We start from the raw sequence: 17,924 nt of genomic DNA on the forward strand, positions 1-17,924 counted from the left end.
AACGGGTTGGGCAGCGCAACCTCCGGGCTGTCAGCTGGGGACCGAGGCCCCCAGGGCGTTGATCTGGGATAAGGGAAGAAGACCCTGGCGGTACAGACTCCAGAGCCTGGCCAAGCAAGGGGTCTCTCTCTGCCAGATTGCCCCTTGCCATATTGATCGGAGGTTTTTGTTTTTTTTTACTGGGTATTTCTCTTTTGGCACTGTCCCTCCTTTTCTGTTTTTTTTTCACCTCCAAATGTACCTTTTTTTTCAATTTTATTTTCAAATTTGCTAATTTAATTGTTTACCCATTTTTGTAGTTACCCGAGCTCTGTTTTCTTATATGGCTGTCCTGATAATTCGCATAGATGTATAAATTTTAAAATTATGGCTGCTTATAGCTACCACTAGATGGAGCCTATGAGCTTATTTTATATTGTTTATGTATTGAACTCCATAATAACATCTCCCTAGTTGTGATAGCAGGCAGGCATCCAGCTCTATCTACCCTTAGGATTTGAGGATGAGTATCAGAAAACAACAAAGCTTCGACTGCTATATGGATGTCTGCGCACAACATTGTGCAGAAGAAATGTAGCTACAGTATTTAATATGTGTGCTCGTTTTCATAATTTCTATTATATGAAGGTGGAACATATGTCATGGATTATAAATAATCTTCTAGATTACATATTGCAGGGACGACTGCAGATGGCAATTGTATAATACCTGTGTATGTTGTCTTGAATGCAACTATGAAAACACTTTTGTTTCTGCATATGTTTAGCTGTACATCATTGTACGATCACCGCTGTGGATCTGTCTGTATTGTTTGCTCATCGTGGCCCAGCTCTTCTATGGACACAATTTTGACTTCCATGTTTTGTTAATTGTTGTTCATAAAAAAAATCTGCACTATACAAATAACTGTACTCCACCACCTATATAATGGGTAAGAATAATCCCCTACCGCATCTTACTAGTACTTACAATAAGGTAATGGGTTATAGTTGTTACATTACACAAGAACATGTTGCAGAGAGTCTGGTGGCATTACCATTAGAGATGAGCGACCCGAACTTAACTAACCAAGATTCATTACAAATTTGTAAAAACTTTGGTTAGTTACCGATCCAAACTTTTTGCAAAGTTTGTAACATGTTCGTAAAGATGGCGGACGCATATTTTAAACCTTTTTAAAAGTTTCAATGCCACAAAAGACAGGAACACAAGGATGGAGAGCTTTCAGCCCTCAAACTGTTGCAAGACTCCAATTCCCATCATGCCTGGACAGCCTCTGGCTGTCCAGGCATGATGGGAATTGTGGTTTTGCAACAGCTAAAGGGCTGCAGGTTCGCCATCCTTGTGTTCCTGTCCTCTGTGGCATTGTAACTTTTAGGGTGCATTCACACCTACAGGATCCACAGCAGATCTGCAGCAGATTCGATGGTGCAGATTTGATGCTGTGTTCAGTTATTTAAATGAAATCTGCTGCGGATCCACAGCAGAAAATCAGCTGCAGAACCGGTAAGTGTGTCCGCCATCTTTACGAACATGTTAAAAACTTTGTAAAAAGTTTGGTTCGGTAACTAACATATATAAGGAACAGGGACATGTACTTTCTTCCATTGCCGGTTTATTAATGTTTATTTTCTTTAAATGCTCACAAGAAGTTTACAAGGAAGGTAAGAGAACCTAAAACAGAGCAAGTCCATGACTGGCCCAGAATGCATCCTCTCTGGCTACATATCAAGCTGATCACACATACAGTAAAAACACTAAGTATCCCGGGTTGTTTAAAGACTAAAGAGAGATATCCAACATTAACATTATCCCGTTGTGTTCTATGTCCCATTTGTTCTCCTCGCTTGCCGTGCTTGATATGTAGCCTGGTTGTCCCGAGTCTGCAGCATGTCTTAGTGGATTTGAGTGCATTGAACATTGTTCGAGTAAAACAATGCTATCCTGTTTATGTTGTGTTTTTTTTTTATTCATATGTATAATGTAAAATATATAGAGAAAATGAGGAAATGCAAATCATACAAGAAGTATGACAATTATACATATGAAACGTCTCTTCCTCTCTCTATCTCTCCTCTCCTACATGTTCCATAGAGTGTTCTAAGGTGTACCCTGGACATACATCCCTCTTCTTCCATTTTCTAATATTGTGTCCATTAGGTAATTATCTTTATTTCTTATACTACAGGCATCCCAAGGAGGCGGTCATAGGACGTTACTCTATGGCCATGCCATCTTACTGCGACATTCATTCAGTGGAATGGTAAGTGTCTCAATATTGTAGTATTGTGGTACAGAGGCTCATGATGTATCGTTGGTTGGTAATTCATTGGTCTTAAAGTGGCCATACACCTTCAATCACTGACAGACTAATGGTGGTCAGTTGTCAGTTGTCTCTCCCATCCGGTCTCCCCATACACAGGAACATACAGTATGCTCTGACTGAGGTCTCTCTCTCCTAGATGTAAACAAGGCCTTGTCCTGCTTTATCTGCAACTTTGTAGCTTCTTTGTAATGCTGGGAGGGTTATCGGTCAAGTTGCCGATAAACTTACTGTAATTATCCGTCCTGGCATTACAGTTGCTATAAAGTTGCAGATAGGGACTTGTTTACATAAGCCTTCTCATGAGTGGGGCTGCATTCACATGCATTTAAGGCTGCATTCACATGTCTGCAATTTTGCGGACCTTACGGACGGTGAGGGTATATAATGGATTGTTCTTCCACCTAGCATGATGTATCAATATCATGCTGGCAGCGGGGAAAATGTTTGAATCTACACTGCAATGTAATGACAGAGCCACGGAGATTCAAACAGTTACCCCACTGCGGGCATGATATTGATACATGATGCGCAGCGGGGGAACAATCCATTACATGCCTTCAACGTCCGTAAGGTCCGCTAAATTGCAGACATGCAAATGCATCCTTAGGCTATGTTAACACTACGTAAAACTACAGCCGTAGTCCTCGCCGCAAAACTACGGCTGTTGTTTTGAGGTTTATACCATGTCTGCAATATATACAAACTACAGTCGTACAATGCACACTACGCATCAGACAACGGCCGTTGTGTATACGGTCCTGTGAAAAATGAACATGTCAATTATTTCCAGCCGGTAATGCTCCAACAACGGCCGTGGATTTGAATGCAGCCGCGCACGGAATACTTATTTCAGCCGAATTAAACTTGATTTTAAAATTAAAAAATTTCTGTGTGCTTTATTGGGCTGGGCGCAGCATTCCAACTGAATGACCTGTTTCAGACCGCTTAGAAACAGGCTAGGAAGCAAAATTAAACAACGGCCGTAGTTTCACGACTAGCTCGTATGGCCATATTTCTACGGCCGTAGTTTTAGGCGCACACGTCCGGCCGGGTGAAAACAACGGCCGTTAATTTACGTAGTGTGAACATAGCCTTAGACTAGAGACAGACTCAACAGCTTAGATACAGTTTTCTGTGTCTTAAGCAGAAAGCAGCAGACTTAGGCTGAATTCCCACGTTCCGTGATCCTGACGGATCACGGACGTGGAATGCATGTACCGGGGTCCCCCCGCGCCCAGACAGCATCTGTAATTAGATGATGGGAGCGGTGGAGACTGTATTCATAAGCGGTGCTGTTACTACAGTGCGGCATTTATGAATACAGTTTCCCCTGCTTCCAGGATCTAATTACAGATTCTGTCCGGGCGCGGGGGGACTCCGGTACATGCATTCCACGTCCGTGATCTGTCAGGATCACGGAACGTGGGAATGCAGCCTTAGAACTGAGGGAGAATGACAGAAAAGGTAGTGACATGTATTGAATGAATTTTTAGTCTCCAGGATGGGGGATGATTCAACATATATTTTACCTTAACGAATAACCCCTTTAAAGCCTATGTTTACACTTAAATATTCTGTTGGTTATTGTAGTTAGTTGTATACTTGAGATTAATGAAGATTTACTTCATTTGGTATTAATCTTCTTTACAGTACTTGACATGTCTGACAACATCCAGATCCCTTACAGATAAACTTGCTTTTGATGTTGGACTGCAGGATACAGCAACAGGTAATATATCATCTTCATCATCTGCAATGTTAGTGAAAAGCCTAGGAACATTATTTCAGCCATACAAGCAATTTATTTTTGTGGGTTAGACACATTCAGTATGTTCCAATACACATGGGCCAGATTTATTTGTGGTTATCACATTGCTTAGTAGACAGGGACTGTTATGCAATGTTAATACTGTCTGTCTATCTATCTATCTATCTATCTATCTATCTATCTATCTATCTATCTATCTATCTATCTATCTATCTAGTAATAGGAATTAGTGTTGAGCAGAGATGCTGAACAGTTCAGGTTCAGCAATGTTCTCCTAATTTTACTCCCCCCGGCTGCAGAAGTTGGATGCAGCCCTAGGGAGTGTTGGATGGATACATCCATAGTCAAGCGTTTGGGTTCGTACAACGGTGCAGAACCTGAACAAAGTGGCCTCTCTGCTCCACACTAATAGGGATGCATTAGGATATTGTAGAGAGTAGTACTGATTGATGGTAAGTATAAAGTCCTGTGTCCTAGAGCTGTGTTTACCAGGTACATTATAGAAGCTGAGTTTTACCTGTGCTTAGTATTCTTTTTCTATACCTTGACACATCATGTGAAAAGAATTTTTTTTTTTTTGCAGGCGAGGCCTGCTGGTGGACAATACATCCTGCATCCAAGCAAAGATCAGAAGGAGAGAAAGTTCGTATTGGGGATGATCTGATCTTAGTCAGTGTGTCCTCCGAAAGATATCTAGTAAGTTACAATCCACTATATCCTTGTCTCTTTTGTCGGTCACTTCTAATATGAGCGTGCAAACGCATATAAGGAATCAATTACGTCTTGGTATAAATGACTCCTCCGACATACCAGGTTTTTCTTTTCCTTTCAGATCTGACATTCCTTTACAGCCTGAGCTGATAAATCTGTGACTTATGAATTATTAAAATATTAGAATTTGTTCCTCAGTAGTATTACCCTCTGCATATGGCATATCAGTGCCTCATGCTGGGAGGAATGATCTATTGCTGAAGAGAATACCTTTGCTGCAGATTTGTTGACCTAGTATAGAAAAATGTGAGACAGAAGCTGCAGTAATCCTTACCGAAATGCCGATGATTTCAAGGTTACACCTTGAGTTGTGGCTATGTATTGCAAAATTAATAAGATGTACGTTATATAATAATACTTGTCTAAAACTATCTCACCTTTCTCTGGTAGCATCTATCCATATCCAATGGAATGGGCAACATCCAGGTGGATGCCTCTTTTATGCAGACCCTCTGGAATGTCCATCCAACATGCTCCGGGAGCAGTGTGGAAGAAGGTGAGTTTCTTACTTGGCATCTATCCATCAGACATATGTATTACTTAGACGTGCCTATCTATATGGTTGGTAGAGATGAGCACAACTCTCCAAAGCCTTTATCCACGTTTTCTAAGACTCCATAGTGTTGCATCCAACTTCTTTAGCCACCGTTATCCAAATGCTGATTGATCAGACTCCAGCATGCTTGAATAGCACTCCTCTCTAATCACTAGATCTATTGTTGACTTGCGACCCAAGCCTGTTTCATAGACTTACATCGTTTTGATCTTGTGACACACAGCTGGGAGAGAACTTGCTTATGGCCCTATTCCACGGGTCGTCATATAGGAGCAAACGAGCTCCTCGTTTGCTCCTCGTTCCCTGCTCGCTGCTGCCGCTATTCAACGCAGCAGCAGCGAGCAGGTGAGTGTGGGAGGGGAGGCGGGGAGCTGCGGGGGGGCTGCCCGGGTGATCGCTGATCATCCGGGCAGCCCATTGGATATAGCAGCGTCTGCTGCCGATGCTCCTATTCAACGGAGCGACGGCAGCAGATCGCTGCTATATCAGTCGCTTGTTTTTCAACATGTTGAAAAACAAGCGACTGCAACGATCAGCCGACATGAACGATGTCGGCTGATCGTTGCACTCTATTCCACGGGACGATTATCGTCCGTAGCGGCCAATATCGGCCGAATACGGCCAATAATCGTTCCGTGGAATAGGTCCTTTAGACTTTTCCTGCCTCCTTCTGATAGGATACTGATAGGATCTGTTAAAGTATTTTAGAACACTCTGCGACCTATTAAATTTAGATAGGAGGGTTATTTAAAGGGGTGGTTCAGCACACACACAAAAAAAACAAAAACAAACCAAAACATTCTTTAAAAACAACTGGTGCCAGAGATTTGTAATTTACTTCTTTTAAAAAAATTCCAGTCTTCCAGTACTTATCAGCTGCAGTATGTCCTGCAGGAAGTGGTGCATAGAAAACCTTTCCTGCTTACAAGACTGGAAATAATACACCACTTCTTGCAGGACATACTGCAGTTGATAAGTAAATTGCAAACCTCTGGCACTAGTTGATTTAAAAGAATTTTCTTTATTTGCCGAACTTCCCCTTTAAAAACTAATGGAAGACTTACTTAAAGGTAGTAATATATTCTTTATTGTGTCCCAAATTTCAACAAGAAATGACACAGAGAAACTTTAATAAGTCATAAAGTGAGGCTCTAGACCTCGCCTCTTTGACATCTTGCCGCCAGAATAAAAGTTCTTTTCTAGGCAAGTATGGGCACCAGGAGAGTAGCAGATGCCATGACTGTACATGGATCATCGATGGCAATGCAGTATCGGTGGTCCTCGGTACCCACAGGTTTGCTTTAAGTCCAGTGATGCTAACCTAGAGTACATAAAGAATACATCTTTTTGTAAAAAATAATAGTAGAATAAAAAAAAAGAAAAATAAATTCACTGGAAAAAATAAATGATTAAATATATGAAAATTCCTATAGCATGGTATCCTTCTTTGTATGTACATTTTCTAAGATGTATATTTATTCTGACATCAACATCACATAAATACTGTATTTTCTGGCATATAAGACGACTGGGTATATAAGACGGCCCCCAACTTTTCCAGTTAAAATATAAAGTTTAGGATATACTTGCTGTATAAGACTACCCCTCTTCCAACACTTAAAAATTAATAAAAAAAAAAAACACCTGCAGCTTGCTCTGCCCTTCATACAGTCACCACAGATTCTCCAGTCCAGTTCCAAAGTTCTTCAACACTCGCCATGTAGGATGACACCCGGCGTATAAGATGACCCCTGACTTTTGAGAAAATTTTCCTGGGTTAAAAAGTAGTCTTATACGCAGGGAAATACTGTAATTGTATATAAAAATGTGTCATAATGCATATGGATATTTAGGTACTTAACCTCCTTCCGCCGCTGGGCAGTTAATTAAAGTTGCTGCATCCTATGCCTGATGCTGCAGCGACATTAATTACGACTGTGTCTTCCGCGGCGGGTCCCGGCTATCAGTCATAGCCAGGGACCCGCTGCAACTCTCAGCACGACCGCAGCATCTATAGGGCTTCTGACAGAGAATTCTCCCTCCACAGAGGGAGAATTCTCTGCCGGTATCCATCGGGACTCTGCCAAGTGAGCCCCGATGGTAGACATGGAAACCGGAAGCCTAACTGTGGAGGCCGGCGCGGGGAGGGAAGGCTGGGTGCGCAGGGCGCGCCCGGGAGAGGAGGCAGGCATAAGCTGATGTCCAAACACGACCTGGGCATTGAGGCATCATTGAGGCATCATATGTCCAACTATGCATATATAATCCTGGATAACCATCTCCAATATAAAATACACATTTGAGAAAGGCGCTGGAACATGCCGAAATGCATAGTCTGTGAAGTTTTCTTTTCCTTTTCATATAAACCTCATATCTGGACTTCACACAAGTGCCAGGCGTCATTCTTCCCTATTACTCGGAGACATGAACACCACATGGAGTGGCGGCTGACAAACCAAGTGGAACTTATCTGTATTAGGCTTCCTGCGCCTTTAGTTCCTCTACTCAGAATATTATATACTGCAGATAATAATAGAATATTTTTTCACATTTTGCAGATAACAATGCTAATTTCTAGAAGGTCATTTCCGTGTGCTAAATTTAGTATTAGAAAAAGAAAATCATGCGTGTAGTTATATAGAGGCTTCACAGATAATTGGTTGGGGGGGGGGGGGGGGGGGGGGGCAAAATGTGTCTCTGTTCATATATGTCCGAACTGTACAATGATTAGAGATGAGCGCAATTTGAGTATGGCATTTAAATACTGGTGGCTGCAGAAGTTGGTTGCAGCCCTAGGGAGTCTCATAAAACATGGGTATGCCTATGGCCTATGGCTGTATCCATGTTTTCAGGCAGCCTTAGGGCCCTATTACACGAAGATAGTGATGCACAGCCAACGGCTAATGATTGTAAGATAAGGCAACTTACCTTACCACGTTCCCTGGTGTTCTCGGAGGCCTTGCCCGGTGTCTGCTCTGCCTTCTCTGCACTGACAGGCCGCCGATCCCTGAGATGATCACTGGCCCAGACAGGCAGCAGCCTATGATTGGCTGAAAGGCCTGTCAGTGCACAGAAAGCAGAGCTGCAGACACCGTGCAAGGCCTCCGAGGACACCAGGGAACGTGTTAAGGGGAGTTATTACTTTTTACTTAAGGCAAGGACTGCCCGGACAACATTCATTGGGCAGCCCTTGCTGCCCAATTGTAGCGGATTGGTCCTTGTTTACAGTTTATGATCAGGCTGTGTAATAAAACCCTTAGGGCTGCATTCAACTTCAGCCACTGGTATCCAAAGCCGAATGATCAGACTTTGTATTTATGTGTGTGTGTATATATATATATATATATATATATATATAACTGTAGAAAGAGAGAGAGAGAATTGGGTTCATTTCTAAAAATGATTAAATAGTAGCATTTTAGGAGTTCTAGAGAAGCTTGTAATGGAAGTATTAAAAAATATACCGCCTCAGTCTTGTTCTGGAGCCCAGAGATATAGCTTGATTAGAATCCGCTGTTCTTTGGTTACAAGGCACAAAGGTTTTGTCTGAACCACAGTCTCTGTTAAATGGCCTGAAACACCATATCTACCATTAACATTGAAATTGACAGAAGCAGCAGAATGCCTTGGTTTGTATCCTTATCATGTCGAGCTCAATGCCCCAAGGATCGGGCTATGACGCACGCTGATAAGTGTCACATCTATGTAACCTTTTTTAAACTGTCTATTATTCTGCCCTCATTTGATTTGTCTTCAGTAAATGTCATGCTTACATTCATAACCAAATGATTAAATAATGTAACCATGAGAAATGGAAGCATTAGTAGCCTGACATATAGAAAATATAGAAAGTAATGAAAATGTATACCCAACCATACTTCCCTATAATTTTTTTTCATACTTTGGGAAAATTGATTGATAGTGTAAGTTTTACCCTTTTAGGACATTGGTTCACAATTCCCAGTGTTAAACATGAGGAATTATATGTACATATACTGACTTCTTATAGAAGATGCATGGTTTAGGCAACCCTGATAATGTACTGATCCTGAGGGTCTGCTGCACAGGACGGTGCTCCATTAACCGTCATCAAAACTATAAAACATTATCTTGTTCTCTAGTGGTGGCCTATCTCCTATAAGAACCAAAGGATCGGGCATACTTTTATTGAACGTGTCCGACATCTATCCTTTAACATCTTCCATAGGGGGAGAGTCAGGGCACCCCATAAACATTGGGTTATTATCCAGTATTGCCATCAGCCAACATTTACATGATATTGTGGGCTCCTGTTCTTTATTAAAGTAGAAGTCAGGCGTAAATTTTTATTAAAATATCGTATTGCCCCCCAAAAGTAATACAAATTACCAATTTACACTTATTATGGAAAATGCTTATAAAGTGCTTTTTTCCCTGCCCTTACTACTGCATCAAGGCTTCACTTCCTGGATAACATGGTGATGTCACTTCCTGGATAAAATGGCTATGTCACGCCCCGACTCCCAGAGCTGTGCGGGCTGTGGCTGCTGGAGAGGATGATGGCAGAGAGATGCTTAGTGTCTCTCCAGTGCCCTGTGTCCCTCAGTGTCCCCCTGCCATCATCTTCTCCAGCAGCCACAGCCCGCACAGCTCTTGGAGTCGGGTCGTGACATCACCATGTTATCCAGGAAGTGACATCACCATGTTATCCAGGAAGTGACTTCACCATGTTATCCAGGAAGTGACATCACCATGTTATCCAGAAGTAAAGCCTTGATGCAGTAATAAGTGCTGGGAAATAAGCACTTATAAGCATTTCCCGTAATAATTGTAAATTGGTAATTTGTATAACTTTTGGGGGACAATACAATACTTTAATAAAAATTTTAGCTGGACTTCTCCTTTAAGAAGCCATAATTGAAGGCGTCTCTTTATTTTACCTATATGTCCTAATAGGCCATTAAGACAGATAAATAACCACTTAAATTTTTTTTTTTTTTTTACCAAGTTAACTAGTCAGATTATTCTGAATGGAACTAAACTCATGCCAGAGAAAGGGATATGGAAAATTGCCAAGGTTTAAGCCAGCCTTAATTATATATAGTCCTTGACTGTTCTCTTTTGCCGATTTCCATTTAACAGTTTGTTCACAATATTTGTTAATTCCTGATTTATTTTGCATGGCAGCCATTATATTTACTGCAAGGATAATTCCTGAGATTTCCCTGATTCCTATATAGCTAGCAAAGGGGCAGTTATAAAATGATGTATGAATGGGGTAGATTTTTTGTGAATATTTTTGACAGCGAAAATCTGTTCCATTCTTATGAATGACATGGTCTCTGCAACAAGCACCTATATTTCTGCATGTTCCATTCTGGCTTTAGTTATATGGATATTTGTTTAATAACATGAGCTTTCTGCCTATCATACAATAACAGGGCCTGATTTACCTTTTAATTTTACATTTATATTTCAGGGTATCTTCTTGGTGGACATGTGGTCCGGTTTTTCCATGGCCATGATGAATGTTTAACGATCCCATCTACCGATCCAGCAGAAGCCCAGCATAGGTTAGACTAAAGGAAAATTAGGATGTTGTGGAATAAACTTTGTTCATGAAGCGTAACAAAAAGTGTTACTATATAGATTGTATATAGCCATATTTGTTAGGTTAAATATTTGTTATATAGGTACAGTATCTACTTTGAAAGTCAGTGTCTGACCCATGAAACTAGGAGTTTTAACTAGCTTGTGTCTCTTCTAAAAGGTGGACAATTGTTAAGGTCTTCTTGCCACTTGTCAGTATAGAGCAGCTTACTATTTTACTGGGTGAAAAATCTTTGACGCGGCTCTGTTTTCCAATACAAATGCCTGCTCCGGGTGCACTAGATCGTCCGGGCAGCCCATAAAGGATAGTGGTGGTCTGCTGCCACTGTTCCTATTCCACAGAGCGACGGCAGCATGTCACTGCAATCGTGAACAATGATTTTTCAATGTGTTGACAGACAACGATTAGCCGACATTGTGCACGCAATTGCGGACAGAACATGAAACCAATGTTTTCCAATGGCCTTGTTCACATGTCTGTACGTGTATACTGGACCGCGATCCGTTGTAATGCGGACCGTTTTCTTGCGGCACCAATCGCTGGGATGATGGAGTGTGAACGTAGTGCTCCGTGAGGCACGGAGCACTACGGATGCACATTTGTAGTGCGGTCCGCAGCCACGGGGCCGCGGACTGCATTATGGGTGTGTGAATGTGGCCTAAACGCTTGCCTGTCGGCTGACCCCTTCCCCTATTACACAGGACGATAACTGCCTGATTGGGCAAATAATTGGCCAGAAGTGATCAGCCAATGAGCAAGTAGCTGATCGCTGGCCCTATTACATGGGGCAATATGAATGGATGGATAATCGGCCCATGTAGAGACACATTTAGAGATTTCCTTGCTTTTGCGTACACAAATTTTTAGATACCACCACTCATTGTATTATCCGAATATTATCTTTATAGCCTTATATAGGAGGCCAAACAAATTTGTGAATAAAATACCCACACTTACAATGCCATGCTTTCTTTATATGAACCTATATATGTTCCTTCTCTTGCTAGGAAAGTTAATTATGAAGCAGGAGGAGCAGGTGTCCGTGCCCGGTCACTATGGAGAGTGGAGCCCCTCAGAATAAGGTATCCTCATCCGTTATCTATATTGCTCATAGTACATAGTTTAAAGGAATCCCCTTTAAATGTCTTTTTACTTTATGTAGCTGGAGTGGAAGCCACATCAGGTGGGGGCAGACATTCCGCCTACGGCATATTACAACTGGGCAATATTTGACACTGACAGAGGACCAAGGATTAGTGCTGCAAGACCGAGCAAAGTCTGATACCAAGTCTTCAGCATTCTGTTTCAGAGCATCAAAGGTAAAAAGTGATTGCCTCTAGAGCTAGAGAAATATGTGCATTGTAATGGGAGATGGTATATGTAATAAGACAAGGATTACAGTATGTAATGAGACGTGTATACGTAAAGAGACGTGGTATATAGTATGTAATGAGGCATTGTATACAGTATGTAATGAGACAAGGTATACAGTATGTAATGAGGCATGGTATACAGTATGTAATGAGGCATGGTATACAGTATGTAATGAGACAAGGTATACAGTATGTAATGAGTTGTGTACACGTAACGAGACGTGGTATATAGTATGTAGTGAGGCATTGTATACAGTATGTAATGAGACAAGGTGTACAGTATGTAATTAGACATGGTATACAGTATGTAATTAGACAAGGTATACAGTATGTAATGAGATGTGTATACGTAACAAGACGTGGTATATAGTTTGTAATGAGGCATTGTATACAGTATGTAAGAGACAAGGTATACAGTAGGTAATGAGGCAAGGTATACAGTATGTAATTAGACATGGTATACAGTATGTAATTAGACAAGGTATACAGTATGTAATTAGACATGGTATACACTACAGTATGTAATTAGACATGGTATACAGTATGTAATGAGGCATGGTATACAGTATGTAATAAGGCATAGTATACAGTATGTAATGAGACAAGGTATACAGTATGTAATGAGGCATGGTATACAGTATGTAATTAGACATGGTATACAGTATGTAATGAGACATGGTATACAGTATGTAATGAGGCATGGTATACAGTATGTAATAAGGCATAGTATACAGTAGGTAATGAGACAAGGTATACCGTATGTAATGAGGCATGGTATACAGTATGTAATTAGACATGGTATATGTAATGAGACGAGGTATATGTAATGAGTAGTGGCATATGTAATGAGACATGGTATACAGTATGTAATAAGACAAGGTATACAGTATGTAATGAGACATAGTATACAGTATGTAATGAGACAAGGTATACAGTATGTAATGAGACAAGGTATACAGTATGTAATGAGACACGGTATACAGTATGTAATTAGACAAGGTATACAGTATGTAATGAGATGTGTATACGTAACGAGACGTGGTATATAGTATGTAATGAGGCATTGTATACAGTATGTAATGAGACAAGGTATACAGTATGTAATGAGGCATGGTACAGTATACAGTATTTAATGAGACAAGGTATACAGTATGTAATGAGACAAGGTATACAGTATGTAATGAGGCATGGTATACAGTATGTAATAAGGCATGTTATACAGTATGTAATGAGACAAGGTATACAGTATGTAATGAGGCATGGTATACAGTATGTAATAAGGCATGTTATACAGTATGTAATGAGACATGGTATACAGTATGTAATGAGGCATGGTATACAGTATGTAATGAGACATGGTATACAGTAGGTAATGAGGCATGGTATACAGTATGTAATGAGGCATGGTACAGTATACAGTATGTAATGAGACAAGGTATACAGTATGTAATGAGGCATGGTATACAGTATGTAATGAGACAAGGTATACAGTATGTAATAAGGCATAGTATACAGTATGTAATGAGGCATGGTATACAGTATATAATGAGGCATAGTATACAGTATGTAATGAGGCATAGTATACAGTATGTAATGAAGCATGGTATACAGTATGTAATGAGACATGGTATACAGTATGTAATGAGACATGGTATACAGTATGTAATGAGACAAGGTATACAGTATGTAATAAGGCATGGTATACAGTATGTAATGAGACATGGTATACAGTATGTAATGAGACATGGTATACAGTATGTAATGAGGCATGGTATACAGTATGTAATAAGGCATAGTATACAGTATGTAATGAGACAAGGTATACAGTATGTAATGAGGCATGGTATACAGTATGTAATGAGACAAGGTATACAGTATGTAATAAGGCATGGTATACAGTATGTAATTAGACATGGTATACAGTATGTAATGAGACATGGTATACAGTATGTAATGAGGCATGGTATACAGTATGTAATGAGGCATGGTATACAGTATGTAATGAGACAAGGTATACAGTATGTAATGAGGCATGGTATACAGTATGTAATGAGACAAGGTATACAGTATGTAATAAGGCATGGTATACAGTATGTAATTAGACATGGTATACAGTATGTAATGAGACATGGTATACAGTATGTAATGAGGCATGGTATACAGTATGTAATAAGGCATAGTATACAGTAGGTAATGAGACAAGGTATACCGTATGTAATGAGGCATGGTATACAGTATGTAATGAGACAAGGTATACAGTATGTAATTAGACATGGTATATGTAATGAGACGAGGTATATGTAATGAGTAGTGGCATATGTAATGAGACATGGTATACAGTATGTAATGAGACAAGGTATACAGTATGTAATGAGACAAGGTATACAGTATGTAATGAGACATAGTATACAGTATGTAATGAGACAAGGTATACAGTATGTAATTAGACATGGTATATGTAATGAGACGAGGTATATGTAATGAGTAGTGGCATATGTAATGAGACATGGTATACAGTATGTAATGAGGCATGGTATACAGTATGTAATGAGGCATGGTATACAGTATGTAATGAGGCATGGTATACAGTATGTAATTAGACAAGGTATACTGTATGTAATGAGACAAGGTATACAGTATGTAATTAGACAAGGTATACTGTATGTAATGAGACAAGGTATACAGTATGTAATTAGACAAGGTATACTGTATGTAATGAGACAAGGTATACAGTATGTAATTAAACATGGTATATGTAATGAGACAAGATATATGTAATGAGGCATGGATTACAGTATGTAATGAGACGTGGTACAATTGACATGTGGTATATGTAATGAGACATGGTATGTAATGACGTGTTATATATAAGGAGACGTGGTTTAGGTAATAAGACATTGTGTATGTTATGAATCGTGGTGTCTGTAAGGAGACGTGGTGTATATAAGATATGGTATATGCTAGACTAAGGGCCCTATTACACGGAACAATAATCGGCCGAACCTATTTTTGTCGGGCGCCGACCGCGCACCGCTGCGTGTAATAGCGGTGCACGAGCGGCGACTAATGATATACATTACCCATCCACGTTCCAGGGCTGCTCCTGCCGTCCGCTTCTCCCAGGGTCCTGTGCGCGCTCTAACTTCACATTGGCCTGTCAGCTGATAGGCCGCTCAGCCAATCACAGGCCGCGGCGGTCCCGGGGAGAAGCGGACGGCAGGAGCAGCCCTGGAACGTGGATGGGTAATGTATGCCAGTTTAGAAAGGGCTGTAAGGACATCGGTAACTGTGTCCTTGCAGCTCTTGCTAAACGATTATCGGGCTGTGTAATAGGCCCAGTAAACGAGCGACGATCTAGCAGATCAGCGCTCGTTTACAGGTATTATCGGGCCCTGCTCGGCCCATGTAATACCACCCTTACTATAATAAAATGGATCAATAACAAATACATAATTATTGTATAGCAGATGTACAAATGTATAAGGTGTCAGCATAATGTGAATGTATCTTTAATCTCAAATTTTATTTAGGAGACGAGAAATAGTTTAACAACAATGCTGATCTATTTGTGAACCTATATAAAGGTTGGTTTGGTAATAGGATTTCCTTGTCCCTTTGTCTTCCACCTGCAGGGTATTATATAGGGTGGCACGCACAATAGATGACACCCTCAGTCACAGCCTTTATCCTACTCGCCGTGAGCAGCCATATGCTTTAGAGGTCGGCATTGTACACATCCGCGTACTATAATAGTGAAGTGCCATTGTGTCACTTAGTCCCATTTTAAGCCACCTCTCTATCTTAATTTTGGTAACACGCAGCAGGCTCTTGGCATTTACAAATAAGACATTGTTAAGGAGGAGTTTACGGGATTTAAGTCTGTATAATTATTATGTTCCTGTAAAGGTCACAGGCTTTTTCTTTGCTGGCCCGCTTTTTAGTAACGTATGAGTCACAGGCCGCCAATTTATGCAGCGATTGGGACTGTAATTATACAACCAAAGCTAAATGAACAAACTTTGGGTATACTTATCTTTTGAAGTTTGCCCATAAGGGTTTATTACAACTATGGGAAAAGAAAAAAAAAAGTTTTTCCTAATTCAGTGTAAATAGACATATACTGTATATGCTTCTGGTAATCAATATGTAAAGTAGCTCTATTGTATTTATCGCCTGCAAATGTTTCATATAATTTTCCAATAATATTTTTAACTTCGCTTTTGTTTTCATATTAAATGTTAATATCCTTTGATAAATAGAAATATTGTGTTTCGCATAATAATCACTGGATTTCTGTTCCCCCTATAGGAAAAGTTGGACTCTGGCCCAAAACGAGACATTGATGGAATGGGAGTTGCAGAGATTAAGTATGGGGATTCTATTTGCTTTATTCAACATGTAGACAGCGGCCTGTGGCTGACCTATAAAGCCCAAGATGCCAAGACTGCACGACTGGGACCACTTAAAAGAAGAGTAAGTATACATAGTGTAAAAGAGGTATAAAAAGCAAAGTCAGCTCAGCGCCATATGATTGTATCACCGCCATATATAGAATACTGCCGAGGCCAACTCCCAATGCGTTAGGCACGGAGTAAGAAAAAAGTGGTCCCCAGCTTGATATAAATATAAAACTTGAAAATTTTATTTCTTTAAAAGGTACAGTTCTGTTTGGGAATAGACAAAGCAAATGGAAAACGGACACTTTTTGAACTATTATTGTTCTTACTTCTAACATTTACATAGTTTACTGTGTAGAGATACATTTTGGTTAGTTGTAAATTTTGTGCACATAATAAAAGATATAAGAATGGGAAGAATAGTAAGTGATTGAACATGATTTGCAAAAAATTTGCTAAATTCAGGGCATCATGACATTATCTATTCTGTATTATAAACACTACGCTAGTGCTGCAATAGTTACAGTGGATTGGGGGGGCTCAGGTTTGGTAAACAGCCTGGGGCCTATGGTAAAGTTAATCCACCCCAGTGATTGAATACCACATATACCAACACCCCCACCAAAGTTTCTTGTACACTGGGTTAATAAGATCTGTCAGATCTTGACAAGGCAAACAGGTAGATTATTTTTAATAGATATATTGTTATAGATTTTGCTTTATTTTAATAGAAAGAAAAACAACAACCTAACAATGAGTTCCTTGACAGTCTGTGGCTGTCATTTGTAGCTTTGCTGCAGCGACACACTGCAATGCCTTATGGGATCTAATTTGAGATGAATAATGAATATAAGATTAGAGGAAGCCAAGGTGGATTTCTATCTACCGGCAGCAGAATGTGTAATGTAGCACTAGAGAAGAGAGAGAATGGAGATGGAAGGCCGCATGGGTCATCGGGAATGGGTTCTGTTTGTATATGGAATCACTGGCGAGTTATATGGTAACCGCTGTGGTGAGCATAGGTGTCAGTGTACTGAGCACAGAGCGCGGCTCACAGGTTTTGGAGTGGAAATCCTGTTAAACAGAGATTAAAGTAATGAATATGGGAGAGAAAAGTATAGATTAATTTCCTACTGAAAGCTA

General features: G+C 40.2%; 1 protein-coding gene across 6 annotated transcripts in view; it reads left to right on the forward strand.

Moving 5' to 3' along the window:
* The window catches only part of RYR3 (ryanodine receptor 3), a 474,528-nt gene that overhangs the window by 185,256 nt on the left and 271,348 nt on the right, over positions 1 to 17,924 (forward strand). For all 6 annotated transcript variants that reach the window (XM_069950600.1, XM_069950599.1, XM_069950601.1 and 3 more), the window contains 8 exons: positions 2,189 to 2,263; positions 3,977 to 4,055; positions 4,678 to 4,790; positions 5,256 to 5,361; positions 10,880 to 10,973; positions 12,019 to 12,093; positions 12,174 to 12,330; positions 16,693 to 16,857. In XM_069950600.1, the coding sequence (XP_069806701.1) occupies positions 2,189 to 2,263; positions 3,977 to 4,055; positions 4,678 to 4,790; positions 5,256 to 5,361; positions 10,880 to 10,973; positions 12,019 to 12,093; positions 12,174 to 12,330; positions 16,693 to 16,857 (864 nt within the window). The remainder of the gene's footprint in view (positions 1 to 2,188; positions 2,264 to 3,976; positions 4,056 to 4,677; positions 4,791 to 5,255; positions 5,362 to 10,879; positions 10,974 to 12,018; positions 12,094 to 12,173; positions 12,331 to 16,692; positions 16,858 to 17,924) is intronic.

This window comes from Dendropsophus ebraccatus, chromosome 13 (genome assembly GCF_027789765.1).
Source record: "Dendropsophus ebraccatus isolate aDenEbr1 chromosome 13, aDenEbr1.pat, whole genome shotgun sequence".
Classification (NCBI taxonomy): Eukaryota; Metazoa; Chordata; class Amphibia; order Anura; family Hylidae; genus Dendropsophus; species Dendropsophus ebraccatus.